The sequence below is a fragment of the Podarcis pityusensis genome (genome assembly GCF_964106645.2).
Source record: "Podarcis pityusensis genome assembly, chromosome: 3".
Lineage (NCBI taxonomy): Eukaryota > Metazoa > Chordata > Lepidosauria > Squamata > Lacertidae > Podarcis > Podarcis pityusensis.
In genome coordinates this window covers 72205393-72224662 of record NC_138026.1, presented here as the reverse complement: position 1 = coordinate 72224662, position 19270 = coordinate 72205393, and the positions used below count along the sequence as shown (strand labels likewise).

The following is a 19270-nucleotide window of genomic DNA, read 5'->3' as shown; positions in this document are numbered from 1 at the left end:
GCTTTGCAAATGGGCAGGGAAATCCCCTTGGAACTCTTCAGCTGCTCTTGGCAATGGCTGCAGTCCACCAGAATCCCTCCTCCCCCCCCCCCACCACTTGAAGAAACATCATATACATTCTCTTTAGCCAAGAAGCTCATTTCCTTCTTCCTTGCATCACACTGGGGTTGAAGTTTCTCCCAGCACAAGATCCAAAGCAGCATTATTCAGTACCATTCCCCACATCCCTCAGTGAAGCAGTGCTTTTCTATGCAAGATTCAGCCCTGCATTTCCCCAAAGTCTTTCCACCTCTCTTTTTATGGGTGAAGGGAATTGCTGGGCCCAAGTAGCAGTTCGTGGTAAGAAAGGAATAGGATAGAAGCATATGTGAGTAATAGTGCACTTACCCCCTAAGTATCTTAGTACAGAGGATGATAATCCTCTTCAAAAACAAACAAACACGGAGCAGAGTCCCATTTCTACCATGTTCTCTTACCTGACAGACTGTTTGGGGCGTGGGAGAAGTTCCTTTACAACTCAACCTGATTTTATTATAAAAGCAATGGCTGGGATTCTGAATTTGCTCCCATTGGCAAGAGTGTTCCTTAAGCAGAATTCCATTTACATGATAACCTCCATAGCAATTTTCCATCCATGCTTATTTTCATTTGGAGCGTTGCATAATTTAGCAAAATCAGTTGAGTTGGAAAAGTTTCATAAGGACAAAATAGTGAATTAACCTTCCCCTGCCCCCAAATAACAATGCCGTATTTCAGCATTTCAAAAAATGTAAATGAATGTAAACTACTGATTTCAGGATTGTTCTAGTACCGTATAACATTGTGATTACTATGGAAAGAGTCAAACATTTAAAATGCAGTTTTCTTTTTTTGTACTTCCTCCCATTAGAGCCTCTGTGTGTTCACGCCACCAGGAGTGAAGGATGGACAACCACATCTTGTTCCTGTGGGACCCATTATGCTTGGCACCACAGTATCTGCATATGTAGCCAAATCTAGAAAAACATTATTAGTAGAAGATATTTTGGGGGTAAATTACTGTCTTTTTAAAAAATAATGTCAGGCTGCAAATGTTTTCATACCTATGTGGGAGTGAGTTCTGTTCAGGCAAAGTGGATTGATTTAAATCATCAGTTCAATCAAGAAAAAAGAGGTTTCAAACAAGTTTCCCGGTAATTCTTCTTCATGTATTTCCTAAACAATGGTGCAATTTCTTTCCTGAAGTGGACCTAACCTCAGACCCTGAGCTGAATCAGGCAGTCCCCAAAATGCAGGCTGTTTCAGAAAGAACAAAATCTATCCAGTTATAAATCAACATGGCCTAGCATTGATAGTGTGTTTATACACCCCTTTGCCAATGTTGAACAGAATCTGTAATACACCTGAAGGCTAGGCTGTGAGTTTGTCCTCAAGATTTCAACAGAGATATCCCAGATTTATAGACAAAACTGACATAACTTTAGCGATAAGGGAAAAAACCACACCATTAAGTTTAAAACTGTGCTTGCCTTCCCAGGATGAGCGGTTTCCCAAAGGTACTGGACTGGAATCAGGAACTCGCATCAAGTCTGTGCTTTGTTTGCCAATAGTTACTACACTTGGTGACTTGATTGGTATCTTGGAGCTTTATCGACACTGGGGCAATGACACCTTCCTCCTCAGCCATCAGGAGGTAAAGCCTAAATGTGATAGTGGGTATTTGAATGTTGCTATGGGGAAGGGATGAAGCCACTTTCATAACTGTGGATCAGATTTTACATTATTAATATCCACTGGGCCAAATCATTGATCTGGTTGACTTATCACATCAAGTTGAAAATAAACTATGGTTGAAAGTAAACTGTGGTTGAATGTGAATGAGCAGCATGCTTGCACATGCTGGTTGAAAGTTACAATTCTATGATTCTGTGTAATGTGCAGCCAATTATGTTACTGCCAGCTGTCGCCAGTGGAGGACTCAGAAACGGGGCATTGCAGGAGCAGAGTGGCTGGTCACTAATACAGTTCAGGAAATAAGGATTTTCTTTTGTTTCAGGTTGCAACAGCGAATCTTGCATGGGCTTCTGTAGCAATACATCAAGTAGAGGTAAGACCGTGGAAAAAGTTTTTGTTTTTTTAGGAAAGCAGTAAACAGATTCTAGGAATATAAAACATGATCAATCAGCTTTTTAATATCTGATTGATGTAAACTGTTTGACAACGTAATCAAGTTATATTTCATTATCTGTATTTCAAAAGGGTGTACAGATAACTTGCAACTTATGTGCATTTAATTTATGTACATTCAGCTTTATGCGCTTGGCAAATTAGGGGGCAGGTATCCAGGAAAAGGGTTTCAGCAATTCCATCTGCCGTTGAGACCAATTTGTTTTGACTACATGCAATTTTGGCTTTAGGTGCTATCCCTGGAATGTAACCCCAGAATAAATTGAGAGTCATTCAGTTACTTAATAATTACTTTTTGACTTGAACCCAGTTCACATCAAGCTCTCACCACACGAGATGCAAGTTTGGATGTGGACAAGTCAAAACATACATTTCTATGAGCATGACATGTGTGTGTCCTAAAGTTCAGTTTGAGCCTCCTTTTTCCCAAGACCCACCCAATACTTTTAAAAATATTTTGGGTGATAGCCAGTGTTAGCCATACTCAGAGTAGACCCAAGGATTTATGTTATTGCAATCCATTGATTTCTGTGTGTCGAATCTGAGTATGAAATCCTCCAGATTCAGAGTCTTACGCCGGGATGGGGAACTTTTTCTGGCTGGTGGGCCAGATCTTTATCTGCCAACTGCTTGTGGGGCAACTTAAAAACCCCACAATGTTTTATTGATTTGAAATGAATGGTATAACAGTCAACATAACAGATGGCAATGTATATATATAGCCAACAGGTACAACCAGGAGAAATTCGCAAAGTCAGTTAAAATGCACCTTTAACATAAAGTTTTTACAGTACTGCAAGAAATATCCCCTCCATAATGTAAAGTGTGTTGCCAGAATTTGATAGGAAGTATTGTTCCTGTTAATAAAGCTAGGTTCTGGTGGGTCAAAACTGAGATGTGGGCAGGGTCGTTGTCTGTCCGTCAGACAATCTGACATAGTGACATCAGGTGATGCTGTGCTTTGAAGCCCCACTTGTCAGGACTTCAAAGAGCAGCCCTTTGCAAGCAGCCCTGTTCTGCTCCTTAAACCTCCAAAAAAATGGAGGTTTAAAGAGTTTAAATTGTAGGTGGGTAATTCCATAGTAACTAACATAACATTGTAAACTTATTTATATAACACTATTTGGGTTAACACTAAACTCTTTGTGTGCTTACTGGAATGATTTTCCCTACTAAAATAATCAAGAAGCCAGGAAAATAATGGTAGATGCTGCTGCTAAAAGGTTTTCTGGCAAATGAGCTGTGGCCATCATAGAATCATGGAGTTGAAAGGGATCCAAGGGTCATCTAGTCCAACCCCCTGCAATGCAGGAATCTCAGCTAAAGCATCTGTGACGGATAGCCATCCAACCTCTGTTTATAAACCTCCAAGGAAGAAGAGTCCACCACCTCTTGTGGGAGTCTGTTCCACTGCAGAACAGCTCTTACTGTCAGAAAGTTTTTTCTGAATGTTTTGTCAGAATCTCCTTTCTTGCAACTTGAAGCCATTGGTTTGAGTCCTACCCTCTAGAGCAGGAGAAAACAAGCATGCTCCATGTGACAGCCCTTAAAATATTTGAAGATGGCTATCATATTTTCTCTCAGTCTTCTCTTTTCCAGGCTAAACATACCCAGCTCCTTCAAGCGCTTCTCATAAGGCTTAGTTTCCAGACCCTTGATCATCTTGGTTGCCCTCCTCTGTACATGTTCTAGCTAGTCAACATCCATCTTAAATTGTGGTGCCCAGAATTGGACATAGTATTCCAAGTATGGTTTGACTAAGGCAGAATAAAGTGGTACTATTACTTCCCTTGATCTGGACAATATATTTTTGTTGATGCAGCCTAGAATAGCATTAGCATTTTTTGCTGCTGCATCACACTGTTGACTCATGTTAAGCTTATGGTCCACCAAGACCACTAGATCCTTTTCACATGTACAGTGGTACTTCGGGTTACATACGCTTCAGGTTACAGACTCTGCTAACCCAGAAATAATACCTCGGGTTAAGAACTTTGCTTCAGGATGAGAACAGAAATCATGCTCCGGCGGCATGGCAGCAGCAAGAGGCCCCATTAGCTAAAGTGGTGCTTCAGGTTAAGAACAGTTTCAGGTTAAGAGCGGACCTCCAGAACGGATTAAGTACTTAACCCGAGGTACCAGTGTACTGCTAGTAAGCCAGGTCTCCTCCATCTTATATTTGTGCATCTGGTTCTTTCTGCCTAAGTGCAGAACATTACATTTGTCCCTATTGAAATTCATTTTGTTAGCTTGCACCCAGCTCTCCAATCTGTTCAGGTCATTTTGAATTCTGATTCTGTCTTCTGCGGCATTAGCTACCCCTTCCAGTTTGGTGTCATCTGCAGATTTGATGAGTATCCCCTCAGTTCCTTTATCCAAGTCATTTATAAAGACATTGAACAACAATGGGCCCAGGACAGAACCCTGTGGCACCCCACTTGTCACATTTTTCCAGGATGACAAAGAACCATTAATGAATACTCTTTGGGTTCGGTCAGTCAACCAGCTATGAATCCACCTAACATTTACCTTGTTCAACCCACATTTTACCGGCTTCCTTGCGAGAATATCATGGGGGACTTTGTCAAAAACCCTTACTGAAATCAAGATACACTATGTCCACAGCATTTCCCTGATCCACCAAGTTTGTAATTCCATCGAAAAGAAAGAAAAAGAAAGAAAGAAATCAGATTGGTCTGGCATGACTTATTTTTGAGAAACCCATACTGGGTCTTAGTAATCATAGCATCCTTTTCTAAATGCTCAGGTATCGATGTCAAGCTCACTGGTCAGTAGTTACCTGGGTATTCCTCCCCCCCCCCTTTTGAAGATGGAGACAACATTTGCCTGCCTCCAGTCTATAGGGACATCACCTGTTCTCCAATAATTCTCAAAAATAATAGACAAAGCTCCTTTAGTACCCTTGGATGCATCAGGCCCTGGAGATTTGAATTCATTTAAAGTAGCTAGGTGTTCCCTTACTACCTCTTTTCCTATCTTGGACTGCAGCTCCCTACTTACATCATTTATTCTGTTCTCACCAGGTTGGGCATCGCTTTCCTTTTGGGTGAAGACAGAGGCAAAGTAGGTGTTGAGTAGTTCTGCCTTTTCTCTCACCCAATAGCATTTCTCCGTCTTCCCCACACAGAGGACCCACCACTTGCTTGTTCTTCTTACTTTGGACATAGCAGAAGAAACCTTTATAATTATTTTTAACCTCTTTTGCAAGCCTGAACTCATTCTGAGCTTTAGCCAGCCTGACTTCTCCCCTGCAGCTGTTGGCTATTTATGTATACTCCTCCTTTGTGATTTCCCCTTTCTTTCATTTCTTATAAATGCCCTTCTTAACTCTCAGCTCATCTGTATGCTCCTTATGCAGCCACACCGGTTTCCTTAGATGCTTCCCACTTTTCTTTCTTCTTGGTATTGTCTACATTTGGGCCTTCAATATTTCTCCTTTTAGAAACTCCCATCCTTCTTGGACTCCCTTCTCATTAAGTATTTCTGAGCACAGGATCACACCCAGTAGCTCCTTCAGCTTTTTGAAATTGGCCTTCTAAAAGTCCAGAGTGCGTGTCTGACTACACTCAGTTTCCCCTTGCCTCTGTATCCTGAAACCCAGCAGAACATGATCACTTCCTCCCAAGTTTCCGAGCCCTTCCACTTCATCGATCAATTTCCCCCTGTTGGTGAGAACCAGGTCCAAGATCTCTTTGTTGGTGACAATTCACTGTCTCACGCACAAATGCCTTATAGCAAGACCCTGTGAAAATGACACTTTATTGTGCATTTGCTGAAGGTCAGCAGCAAGTCCATATGAGAAGTTGTAATGCCCATTGGAATTTAAACTTGGCTGTGGAAACCCCTTGTGATTCCCCCCCCCCCTTCAACCAACTTTTATATTTATTTCCAGGGAAGACAAATGTTAATGAAGTCCTTTTTGTGTTTTAAAGAAGAGGATTCTATATTCATGAACATAATATTGCCAGCACCTGGTCAACAAATTTTCTTTTCAATTTCCCTCAAACTCAACAACAACAAAGTTGCCCAGTTGGCACCAGTGCTTCAGTGGCTGTTTCTGCTTCAGTGCTTTCCTTCAGAATAATTACATTTACCATAGGGGCATCATCCCCTTTGTCTCTTCAGTTTAAAATATTTGAAAAAAACCCACAAACATTTACACTTCTGTTCAAAACTGCCTTCAGCCTTTTACAGGGTTGTACTGTTAACCTGAGGCTCAGCAAGAGGCCTTTGGTTCCTGAGGAGAATACCTGTATGTATAGATGAGCCTGGTTATTCAGTTCAGTTTAGCTAGGGAGATGAATCAGAATACGACTGGCTCCTTGATAAATCTGAGAGGAAGCTGGTAGAAGCTTCTTCATGCTTCAAGAAAGCGGGTGAAGTGGGGAGTCTAGTAGAGAAATGCCAGTTCTGCCTTTTCTAAACCACACCCAGGTTGAAGTTACTTAGAAAGTTTAAACATACAATTATATTACCTATCTTCTAAAAGCATTAACATATGTCCACCTTCCCCTTGTCTGACTTGTCTTTCAGAGGGTAAGCTTCTTGAGGGTCGGGACCTGTCTCTTTTTGTAAAACTCTGTAAGGTGCCCTGCATTGATGGTATGGTACAAATAATAAGGCCTAATAATTATTAAACTCTTAGGAAAACAATTATGACAACCCTAAAAAGGGATTTAAGTGACAAAATCACAACACATATATTCTATATAAGTTGTGCACATTGTGGTGTTATGTTGCTTGTAGGAATTGCTGCACATAAGACATCTGATAGGTAACATCTCAGCACATTTTCTTGATGTTAACATCTTAAGGAAGAGCATAAAGTTATTTTCATTTGTTGAGGGAGGAGGGAGTATGTGTTCTTCTGACTACATACCCAACCAATATAAGTTTTATTGGTTTAAGTTCATCTGATTTTATTCAGTGCATGAAGTTTCTTCTCAGTTGAGAAGAGAATGAGAAAGCAAAACTGTCAGTACAATAAAAAGGTCATTAACCTATTGTCTATTTTCTTGGAGAGGTCTTTAACTGAATATTAGAAAAAAAAAATGAGAGAAATTCTGAGTCATCTTGCATGTCGTGTTTCTGGTTGTTTTACTCACATGTAAAATGCCATTTTGAAAAACTGTTGTCAGATGATGAAATTTTGGAAAACTATCTTTAAAATGATATAGAACATGTTAACTACATATGAAAATGAAAGATAGGTCTGTAAGTTGACATTGTCATGGAATTACCCAAGTTTAAAGAGCAGGGCAGGCTGTTTGCAAAGGACTTTCAAGCAGCCCCATGCTGCTATTTGAACCTCTGGCTTTCAGAGATTCAAAGAGCAGTGTTGGAAGAACAAAACAGATTCCATTGAGCAAGGTGCTCTCCCACTGCACATTGGTTGATGGGCAAGTGGAAGTGTGCCTTGCACCAGCAAAGGAAAAACCGGAAACTCACTTTAAGTTCCTGTTTGTCGCTTTAAGCACTGCCCATACCAGCCTCACACCTGATGTCATATATGATTTCAAATGCAGGGCAGATAGGTATGACTTCTCCAGAATGGCTGCACAAACTAAATGGGGAGATTTGGCAGGTCATGCTAGTGTTTCCCCACACCTAGTCTTTGCTTAATCATGAACTTAGCTCTCTGCCACTGAATCAGTGAGATTTAAAAACCCAAATGGTTCTTAACCCTCACAAGTGCTTTCCTCTTAGGGACAATCAAAATCCTTTGCCTGCACCATGAAAACTTCTGTAACTCACTTTTTTCCCCAGCTACTTCCACCAGTTTAGTATATATATATTTTTATAAAATCCTCCAAACTCAGTTTTTTAAAATCTAACCAAATCTGAGAGAGCTACCATGAACTTGGCAATGGTGGTAAGTGATGTAGGCCTGAGTCTGCCTCTTTCTTTTAAGAACCCAGAACATGTACATACTACTCAGCCAAAGGATTTGGTAGAAAATAATATAGCTTATTTACCTCAGTTATTGCTTGTCTTAGATGTTGTTTATATAAGATGAGTAAATGGGGGGGGGGAGACAATCTTTCTTTGGCAGAAAATTGAACACTTTACCTGTCTGAGCAGGTTAGTAGGGCTGACTGTGAGCTGGTATCCTAGGTTTCTGCATTCAGAGTTTATATGCAGAGGAGGGCACAAACAGTAAAGTCTTCAGGCTCACAGTGTAAGAGCTGCCATTTTAGACAATTAGAAAAATACAATAAATCCGAGTTAGCATATCTGTAAACACAATAAATCTAAAGATGTGTAAATGTATGTGTATATATATCTAATTTTAGATAGCGTATATACTCCATACTTTTGAATGTAACCTTTTGCTTATATAAGCAATAGTATTTCAAATGTTCTGGTCAGGTATCGAAGGGCCTCGCTAAGCAGACTGAATTGAATGACTTCCTGCTTGACGTTTCAAAGTAAGTCACACTTACAACTCATTCTCAGTTAGTTGCATGAAATATGTGTGATGTAGAATCATGGAAGGTAGTTAGCAAATGCCCTTAGTATATTACCAGCTGGTATAGAAAGATAAGTACTGAAATCTTATGCACACTTACATGGAAGTAAGTCCCATTGAACTCAGTGGAACTTACTTCTGAGCAGGCATGCATAAGACTACGTGTAAACTATGGCGGAAGAAACATTAATTCTAACTTGTTATTTATCCTGGTTTCAGTAACGGAGTGCATCTATCTGCAAAAGTCTTAGCAATAAATAAATAAATTGTACATAAACAGCAGGAAAATATAAATTCTTCATAAGAATGATTTTGTGCACTATGTTACTCTTGTGGAAAGCAAATGTATGCATTCGGCATTGACCTCAGGATGTTTTCTACAAGGTTTAGGAATGGATGTTAAATGATGACAGTTCTTACCCAGACAGAAAGACTGTCTTATATTTCTTCTTTCTTATCAGTCTGAATGTCACACTAGAGCAAAGCGTTCAACTATAGACCAGGCCCTTACCCTTCAACACCTGGCAGACAAATACTCTAGAAAAGGGGGGTCTTTATATGCAGCATTCGTGGATTTTAAATCGGCGTTTGATCTAATACCAAGGGATAGACTCTGGGAAAAGCTTGGCGCTACAAACATAGATAAACGCTTATTACGCCTTATCCGTGGTCTATACGAAAACACCAGGGTGAGGGTAAGATGCGATCGGTCAGGCCATCTAACTAAAGAAATTCAAACGCACTATGGGGTTAAACAAGGATGTGTCCTCGCGCCAACGCTATTTAATTTCTATATCAACTCTCTAGCAGTAAATATGGCGAAAGAAAATGCCCACCCTCCCAAACTGGCAGGTATTCCCATCCCGGTGCTTCTGTATGCGGACGACGCAGTCCTACTCTCCTTTTCCTGCGTTGGCCTGAGGAAGCTCTTGAGATCACTTGCTGACTATTGTCAAGCGGAACAACTATCAATAAATTACAGCAAATCTAAAATTATGGTGTTTTCAAAAAAAAGAAGGAAACACAAATGGAGAATTAATGGTCAACCTATTGACCAGGTAGCAACTTTCAAATACCTGGGAATAACTTTTCAGGAAAGGGTCTCGTGGCACCAACAGATGAAAAACGCCATTGCCAACGCAGGAAGGGCTAATAAAGCCCTTACAAGATTTTTTCACGGGAAAGGGGGTAAATACGTTCCGGCGGCCTCCCAGGTTTTTGCTGCAAAAATACTCCCACAACTCACTTATGGATCCCAGGTTTGCAGTTTTAAAAATTTTGCGCCTATGGAGGCATTTCAAACAAAATTCTATCGGTGTTTATTGGGGATCCCCCCCTGTGTATCTAATATAGCTGTCCGCTTAGAAGTTGGACAACCACCCGTTAATGCGCGGCTGTGGATTCTAAAGATACACTACTGGTTAAAACTTATTTTTCCCCCGGCCGGTTTGGCTCCTTTAACACTCTTAGACACCTTTCATTCCACCTGGAAAGCTTCCCTGTTTGAAAAGATAAGAAGCTTGGGATTCTCCCCGCAGATCTTGATAGCGGCAGGATATGAGAGAGCCAGAAGTCAAGTGCTCCAACGCATTAGGGACATAGAGCTGCAATGTCATATGGGCAAAATGGATAAACATGCCATAATTAGAGACTTTGGGAGAGGGTTCTCACCCGCAAATTATTTGGCTGATTTACAAATACCTAAGTACAGACACTCCTTTACCCTGGCCAGATTTAACGTTCTGCCCTCTGCCCTGCTGCTAGGCAGATATGAGGGCAAACCATATGAGTCACGTGTTTGCCCGTGTGGCTCATCGGAAGTGGAAACAAGTCTGCATGTATTGCTGCACTGTAGTTACTACGAGGATCTACGTTTGACCTTTATTGCACCAGTTCTACAAAAGCTTAAAAATGAACCAGAACTCCAACGTATGAGAGCCTTGGTAGAAGATAAGGTTCCTGAAATTACGATCAATGTGGCCAAATTTTGTGTAGCCGCTATTAGGCGCAGGAAACAAGAGCTTTCCAATGTCAATATGCAGGCGAAGGCAAATACTTAATTTTATTTATGCTGTCTAATTTTAAATTGCAGTTATGTATCGAAATTGTCCTTTGTTTTTTCCGGTGTTATGCTTCGCTGACTAGCTGTACGAGTTAATCTGGTCTGTGACCGTTTAATAAAATTTGATTTGATAGAATGTCACACAAAAAGGTACACAATTTTTGGAATAATATCTGCCTCTTGGAAATAATGAAATCTAATGGCCAACGATGCTTGAGAATGTGGAACATTCAAAGCATCTTTTGTTAATACATCTGGTGCTTATCTGTTAGTGACTTTGGGTGCCTGGGACAGCTACTATATATTAATCAGGGAGAGAGAGCTGCTGTACTAGCTTGTGGAAGCAAGGTCAGCTTGTTTTTCCAGTCATGCTGCACGTGGCTTTAGGCGGGAATATTTGCTGGTGTGCTCACAGAACCAGGTATAGAGAAGACGGCTGTCAGTGTCCTGCTGCCAGTGCAAAGAGGAAGAGGATATTAAAAATGAAATAAACATTGCCTATATTATTGTACAAAAAAAAGTCATTTAGAGGTGGTGTAATTTGGGAAAAAATATGTTATAATAAGCCCAGCACATGGAAATTGCTGAAGGCAGCTAAAGCAGTTTCTTTGGCAAGATGAAAGAAGATGGATAACCTGGTCAAGTGGAGCTTATATGGGTGAAATGTTAAAAAGAATCACTAATGTTTGACTATCATCTTATCTACTGGATTGTATGATTATACATCTGCTCTGAACTTTTGCTTAATTGAAGGATCCCCCATCCAGTCTGGTACAGAAGTTGGAATTTGCAGCTTAGGCAAGAGAGATCTGGGTTCAATTCCCTGTTCACTTAGTCACCGCCTTACCTTTTAGTTTACATCATAGGATTGTTGTAGGGGCAACATTTTTGCTGCTGTGAGCTTCTTGGAGGAAGAATAGGATACATATGCGATAGATAAATACCCCCATGTAGAACAAACAGATGATGGGTTGTTTGGCTTTGTCAGCACTGGCCATTTCTATAGCACTGGCCATTTCTACAGCACTGCCAAAGATGACAAATGAAGTTTTCTGTTAGTTCTGTGTGCATGGATCCAATCCAGTTTAGAATCTACCAGTTGCCATATGTGGTCCTTGAAGGGGCACATAGGGCACAGTCGAGCAAGATGATCAATGCATACAAGCCTATGCAGGGAGAAGATTTATATGGTATGGTTTCATAAATAGATGATAACCTATTGTTTTATCAGTAAATGAAAACCAGCATGGGTTATTGTGGTAGTGAAATCTATAAATGATGTTATTAATAAGAACTTCACCTATTATTCTGCAGAACATATTTTGATAACATTGTCGCAATAGATGCTCTACTTGAAAATATCATGGTAATGTATCTTTCCCTCTAATGTCTACATTACATCTTACTTTTCAAGTCTTCCTCTTTGAAATCTAGTTTATATACTGTGTCCTGATTGTGTGTCTGTTTCAAATCAGTGCATGTTCAAAGTATTACTTTTTAGAAGAATTACATATAAATTATTTAAAAATTTGTGTAGTGCTATTGTAAAATAATTTGATTTGCTCATTGATATTTTTTCACTGCCATTACGTAGTAAGATCTCCAAGAGAATGTGAAGCAAGCAACCCTGGTGCTAATTGACAGTTGTTTAGCATGAATGTGTGAACATGCAGGTTCCTGGAAAGGAGGCTGCAGACGTCTTGTTCCAGTCCTACTGCTGCTGTGAGCTAAGGCATGGTTTGGCTTGGTGTGTTACCTGAACCTAGGCTCATGGTTTGTTTGGCAGAGACAAACTACGAACCACCAGGGGTTCATACACTGCACCAAGCCAAACTATGGCTTAACTTCCAGTAGCAGGAGTACAAGAGGAAGAGCAAAGCAGCCACAATCTCCTCTCCAGGAGACTGCACCTTTATGCTCTGCCATGGTTTGGCTTTATGTTAAGTGTGAACTGAGCTGGTGGCTTGTCAAATGCCACTTAAAGAGCTTTGGTAAACTTTATAGCTCACATTCTCAGGGCCAAACTACTTATGGTGCTTAATACATAACTTATAGTTGCATGAATCTTTTAAAAATAGTAAATAGGTGCTGCTGTGGGTCCAATCAGGGCAGACTGTGGGGAGGGGTGTTCTCCGCCACAATCTCCATGAAAATTCTCCCTTTGCCACCCAAATGCTACTAGTATCAGGAGGAAAACTTGGTTTCATTTTGAAAGGTTTTTGTGTAGAGCAAAACAGTTCCATTCTGTGTTCTGTCAAAACTCTGAATGTAGTCTATAATCTGCTCTGGGCATGCCACATTTCTTCACATAGGCTCTGAACTTTCAATAGCAGGTGTGGAGAAAATTGTCACTGCCACATCCCTGCAACAGAGGCTTTGCCCATGAAAAGCCCTGGCCAGCCTGGGCATGTTTTTCCAAGGTAATATTTTAAAACCACAAGTCAAAGAGCCAATCCTTAGGGAAATCCGTACTGAAAACTGAGTGTTCATGCCTACAGCTTGTTTCAGATTGCACGTAGCACCCCACCCCCTTCCAGGCTGCTAATGTCAAAAACACCACATTGTCATGTCAGAGGCCTCAGGTCATGCAAGTCACCAGCCTCATACAGCTCAGGATGTCCACCTCAGATGCTCCAGAAGGCATTAGTGATTTGTTATGGCAACAGTGATGGGTGGAAAATAGTGTTTGTGGATGAGATAAAGGGGCATAAATCAGATTGATAACATATTGGCTCAGTTTAGTGTGTGTTTATTTGTCATATTGAGTGATATAGTTCTGTCCATGGCAGCTACCACAATGCACCTTTAAAGACCAAGTCATTAACAGTAGTTCCTTGAAAAACCAATCTTTTTTTTTTTAATCGGAAGGCTTTATTAATGATTATTTCATCTTAATATGCTAAATCTCAGCAATCCATAGTTGTTTTAGGTTTTGTTGTTTGTCACGGAAATAAGTCATTTATTTTGAAGGGACGCTATACATGGAGCACAGCTGTGTTGCCTCACTGAGTAGCTGTAAGTGTAAGTTAGAAACAAGGTTGAAATCCATTCCTTTAGAAGATAGGGAAGAAAACTGGTTCACAAGTCGTTTGAGCAGATTTGTCTGGGACGGCAACCCTGTGTGCACTTGAGAACTCACAACTGGGTAAACATAGACTTGAGCTGCATGGGTGATCTAGAAGTTCTAGAATTTTTGCAAAGTGAGGTCCTCAGCTAAGAGCCATTAGAAAGTTAATCTTCAGCAGCAACTCACTAATTGCTGTTGGCTACTCTATGGCTCCAAGGGAGGAGAGGAAAGGAAAGATATCTTAGCCTCACCTCTCTGCCAGGACTGTGTGTGCCTTCATCCAAACAAAAAATTCTATCGTAGTTGAATTGTACGAAGCCTGCACATTACATGGGAGATCTGTGAGTGGAATGGCTTACGCTTTTTATATTGAATTGCACCTAGCAGGGTTTATAACTTTTCTTGAAGCAGTAGAGTTGGGGGAGAGGAGTTGTTCAACATTTCTCCTCTGTGCCATTTCCCCAGTTATCCCATGGTGTTCCAGAGAGTTCCTGTCTTGGCCCCTGAGCTGTTTTAACATCTTCATGAGATTGCTAGGTGAGGTTGTCCAAAGTTTTGGAGTGAAGTGCCAACAGCATACACTGAGGAAACTCAGTTCTATTCCTTCTAAGGCTTGGCCGTGTATCTTATTTTCACAGAACCGTTAATGTGCTGTGAAAGTGGGGTCAGGCATATTCAGTGGCTTCCAGGGGGAGGAACTTTTGGTTGGAGTGGGACTACCTTTTAAAGACAAGGTGCCCAAGGGTTTTTTCTTTTTCTTTTTTCCAGAAAAAATGCTTTGTTGCCTGTCAGGGAACTGCCATCGGAGCTAGAGGCGGAGGGAAGGCTCCAGAGGGATGCCAGAGAGGGTCCCAGTAGGGAGAGAGGCAGCCCATCTGCTGGGGAAGGAAATCAGCGTAACCCCAGTGGAGAAGGGGGGCAGATGGGGGAATCGGAGAGGAGGCTCCAAGACTCCTCGCCGGAGACCAGCGGAGAGAGTACGGGTACTCCGCTGCCCACACCCTCCCTGCGCAGAAGACTTCCGCGCAGGGAGAGTAGGAGGGGTCTTGGCGTCAAACAACCTTTATGCTGGAAAAGGTTCAAGAAATGCCCACTGACGGATTCTGCCAGTGACTGAGACAGTCACAGTGCTGGAGGCTGTTCAGTCAGAAAGGGTTTAACCAGGTAACCTCGCCAGCAGTGGCGGCAACTTACGCACGAGCAACCCTTAAATCCATTACATTGCTGCTTCACGCGGTGGCTTGGCTGCCCTCAGCAGCCTAGTGGCGTTCCTTTTGTAATTTGGGACACAATGTCCCATGGGAACGATGTGTCCTGGTGCTTGTGACTGGAAAGAGGGCCTTTTCAGCAATGGTCCCCTAGTTGTGGAATGTCCTTCCTCTTCAGGTAAGGAAGGCACCAACGTTATTACTATTCAGAAGACAAAGCAAAACCATGGGTTTTAGTGAGTGGCCATTGATATTTTGACTGCCTTTGTGAAATCTTTTGCTGCTGTTCTGGTTTTATCTAATTGAATGGCTAAACAGCATTTTCCTTGTTCTCCTATTTATTCATTGTTTTGATGCTTCTTTTGATTGTTGTACTTTTTTGCAAACTGTTTTGGACAGGAATTAATATGAAAGTGGCCTAAAACAGTTTTAAATGCAGAGAAACAGCAGCTAGGCATAAAAACTCACTTTCAACATAGACCTTCCCTGAGGATCTGCTTTCTGACTTGTGTTTTATATATTACTTGGGGAAACAATGGTATAATTCACTAGTAGTACAAAATCTGGAGATGAGATATATAGCTAGATAGTATTTCTCTCTGAAAAAATGCTTTTATGCTCTTCAAATTGACACTGATAACTTCTTTGAGTGGCCTAAAAGTATACTCAGGTTCATGCCACAGTGGCCTGAATCAAAAGATCTGTAAGCAAAGTTCTGCTCATGGAAATATGCTGCTTCCTGAAGGAAGAGACAATTTCCACCAATTCCCACCCCCAACAGCTCCTTGTGCCCTCCCCACAATCTTCCTCGGGGAGATAGGAATCCTTTCAAAATAGCATGGGAGGTGGCATAGAAGTGTGAAGAAGAATCAACAAAAAATGCCTTCCCCTAATTCCATGAATGAAAGCCTTTGCTTGCTATGCACTCCATCTATTCACAGAAGTTCTTCTCCATATTGAACCCAATATATTTACTATTCTCTGGATAGTAATGTTAGAACTTCCCTGTGTTTTTGTCCAAATAAGATGCCTAAATGTGATAGAACTTTTTAAAATAAATAAATAAATAAAGCTTTCTACTAAAGCAGACTAAAATGACCAGAAGCTAGGATATCTTACAGACCCATAACTGCTACTTTAGAGTAGTTCAAGCTTATGGAAAACGTACCAGTTTTGTTCTCTACTAATAAACTTTAGAAGAGTCTTTATTTACCTCTAAATTCATCCCAGATTTTTAAATTTGTTTCGTGCTTCCTAAAGCACCTGTCTTTTCCTCTTGGAATCTTCCTTTCCCATTCTCCACAAACTCGAATATCCCAGGAGGTGCTTAAGGAAGAAGTTAATATTGAACACTTACTCCATCTCTATTGTCAAAAGAAGAAATAAATATATTTTAATTATTTTTATATAACAATATTTATATAGCACTTAATGAAAATAATTCTTAAGTGGTTTCCATAAAATAATATAAAATGTTTATAGGAAAATTCAACAGACTTTAAAAGCATGTAGACACAATAAAACTATGATTATTTAAGTAAAATCAAGTTTTAAAAACAAATGTACCCAATAAAATTTCACATCTGGATAGGCTTAGAATCATAGAATCATAGAATCATAGAGTTGGAAGAGACCACAAGGGCCATCGAGTCCAACCCCCTGCCAAGCAGGAAACACCATCGGAGCACTCCTGATATATGGTTGTCAAGCCTCTGCTTAAAGACCTCCAAAGAAGGAGACTCCACCACACTCCTTGGCAGCAAATTCCACTGTCAAACAGCTCCTACTGTCAGGAAGTTCTTCCTAATGTTTAGGTGGAATCTTCTTTCTTGTAGTTTGGATCCATTGCTCCGTGTCCGCTTATCTGGAGCAGCAGAAAACAACCTTTCTCCCTCCTCTATGTGACATCCTTTTATATATTTGAACATGGCTATCATATCACCCCTTAACCTCCTCTTCTCCAGGCTAAACATGCCCAGCTTGCATAAAGGTTTTTCTTTTTTTTTAAGCAGACATCAATGACAATACAATAAAGCTTCAGGCTATTTTCATGAGTAGAGATAAATTATTACAATCAATGCACAAAAAGAATTATGACTGTTACAAATTACTTAACTTTATAATTAAAGTAGCAACAACTATCCATTTTTATAGGGTTTATTAAAGTATAGTTAACTAACTTGTGAAATATAATACAGACTTTGTCTAAGCCCACTGTGATTAATTTTAGCTCTGTCCTTTTTCTGTAGATATATGCAAAAAACTTGGTGAATGCAGATCGCTGTGCGCTTTTCCAGGTAGATCACAAGAACAATGAATTATATTCAGATTTATTTGATATTGGGGAGGAACATGATGGAAAACCTGTCTTCAAGAAGACCAAAGAAATAAGGTAAGACTAGTGAGTTGACTATTCTTACATGCCAATATTAATCTGTTCCATTTCTGTGTATATTTACAGATACTTTAACAATTTTTGCCACACTGATATTATTCTCATGAGGATTTGCCTCTCCAGAAGTAGTCTTCTGCAGGTGGCAACTGCAGTGCCATCAGAACAACATCTCTGATGCTATAATGTCATCATGAGTTTTGAATGACCAGCTACCAACGAGGAGAGGAGAAGAAATTCTTATGTGGTGAATTCCTGCGCTTTGGCCTATGTTGACTTGTGTAGTCACACAAATCCAGAGTAGCTCAAGTTTTTTTTCTTCACCAAAAGTCAATCTCCTTCGCAGCTCTTCAGCAGTATAATTAGGGATTAGGCCTAATTATAGCTAGATGTTAACTGTGTTGTAGCTGTGTTTTGTGGCTGCTATCTACCTGAAAGTTAAGAGGCAGTCCACCTTCCCAGGAAATGGCTTTAGCCATGTATTTTGGTCCCTGTTTAGGAGATGATATCCAGTGCTGAATTAACTCTTTATCTACAAGAGAAGGATGTATGGAGTGTTAGGGGAGTGGTAGTACCTCTGCAGGAGGACACATTGTGCTCCTTCTGGGGTAGTTTGCCCACCTTTGGTCCCTACCCTGCACTCAGCTCTCACCTGTAGCTCCTTGAACCTGTCATCATGTGACAGTGGCCACACCCCTGGAACAGCATTGACTGGCCAGCTAAACCAGATGAGGGTAGCTGGTGGGTCTGAAACCCTTGGTGAGATAGGGACTTCCTCTGCATGCAAAGACAGGCTCTGGCAGATTGAGTGGTTGGTCCTGATGTCAAGAAAGTAGTTTGTGTATGTGTTGTAGAGGGAAATCAGGGGCAGTTGGGGCCACTGAGAAAGTACCTGGGAAAGTAGCCTATCTAGGAGAAGGAAAACTCTGGTCCTAAACCTCCACTGCCTTGCGATATACCTTTGGGAGATGAAAAGGCTATGGAGTAAACCCTACACAAATCCAGAGTGCAGTCCCTACCTATTGCTCTGCTTTTCTTGGACCACATCAGCGAGGCTGAGAGTGGGGTCTTGTCGTCTTGGTAACCCAGGACCTCCATACACACTGCCAGGCTTGTGCCCTGGAGAGGTCACTCCAGTGCTGCTAACGCAGCAGTTTGACTTCACCCCCAGAGGCGCACTCCATTGTCTCTTGAGACAAGATGGATGCCAATAACGGGAAGAGAAATTTAGCTGCTCAAATGTCATTTTCCTTGCTTTAAGATGTGCATATCTCTTTATGTCCCATGCAGATTTTCTATTGAAAAAGGAATAGCTGGTCAGGTAGCAAGAACAGGTGAAATTCTCAACATTCCTGATGCCTATGCAGATCCACGTTTTAACAGGTAGGAATCTGATATGTTTACCACCCAAAAGAACTTGGCTGGTTAGCAGAACGGCAGCCCCTGCAAGTCCTGCAGCTAAGGTGTTGTGCTGGCAGTAGTTTGCCCCCCAAAGCAACCTAGCTGATGTATTCTGCACCAGCTGCAACTTCCAGACCAACCTCAAGGGTAGCCACACACAGAACAGATTTCAGTAGTCCCAGGTTACCTGTCCATTGGCAATTGTGCTCTAGCTGTCCTGATTCAGGAATGGCCATAACCTCTCTTACTGGTGAAAGCTGGTTAAAGACATTCACTCTTACCCACCAAAGAGACCTGCACCTCCATTGATAGAGCTGGATCGAGGAGCACCCCCAAACTACATACCTGCTCCATCAGGGATAGTGCACCCCCTCTGCCCTACCATACTGTCCACTATTAACTCCAACAAGCACTTCATGCACACTTGGCATCCCTTGCATATGGAGGTTTGAATTGGCTGGAATGCTTGTTGGGAATGGTGGCT

The 19270-nt window shown here is 41.2% G+C and overlaps 2 protein-coding genes across 2 annotated transcripts in view; one reads left to right on the top strand and one right to left on the bottom strand.

Annotated features, from left to right (window-relative positions):
- PDE10A (phosphodiesterase 10A) overlaps positions 1-19270 on the top strand; it is a 120095-nt gene that overhangs the window by 46544 nt on the left and 54281 nt on the right. Inside the window, exons 6-12 of the mRNA XM_081000765.1 lie at positions 890-1030; positions 1517-1672; positions 2036-2086; positions 8557-8615; positions 12033-12084; positions 17243-17385; positions 18676-18768. Coding sequence (XP_080856891.1) covers positions 890-1030; positions 1517-1672; positions 2036-2086; positions 8557-8615; positions 12033-12084; positions 17243-17385; positions 18676-18768 — 695 coding nt within the window. The remainder of the gene's footprint in view (positions 1-889; positions 1031-1516; positions 1673-2035; positions 2087-8556; positions 8616-12032; positions 12085-17242; positions 17386-18675; positions 18769-19270) is intronic.
- LOC308474458 (uncharacterized protein) overlaps positions 12106-19270 on the bottom strand; it is a 34540-nt gene continuing 27375 nt past the window's right edge. The window contains exons 4-5 of the mRNA XM_081000761.1: positions 16207-16357; positions 12106-13731 (exon numbers count right to left, since the gene is read on the bottom strand). Coding sequence (XP_080856887.1) covers positions 13721-13731; positions 16207-16357 — 162 coding nt within the window. The 3' untranslated portion in view covers positions 12106-13720. The remainder of the gene's footprint in view (positions 13732-16206; positions 16358-19270) is intronic.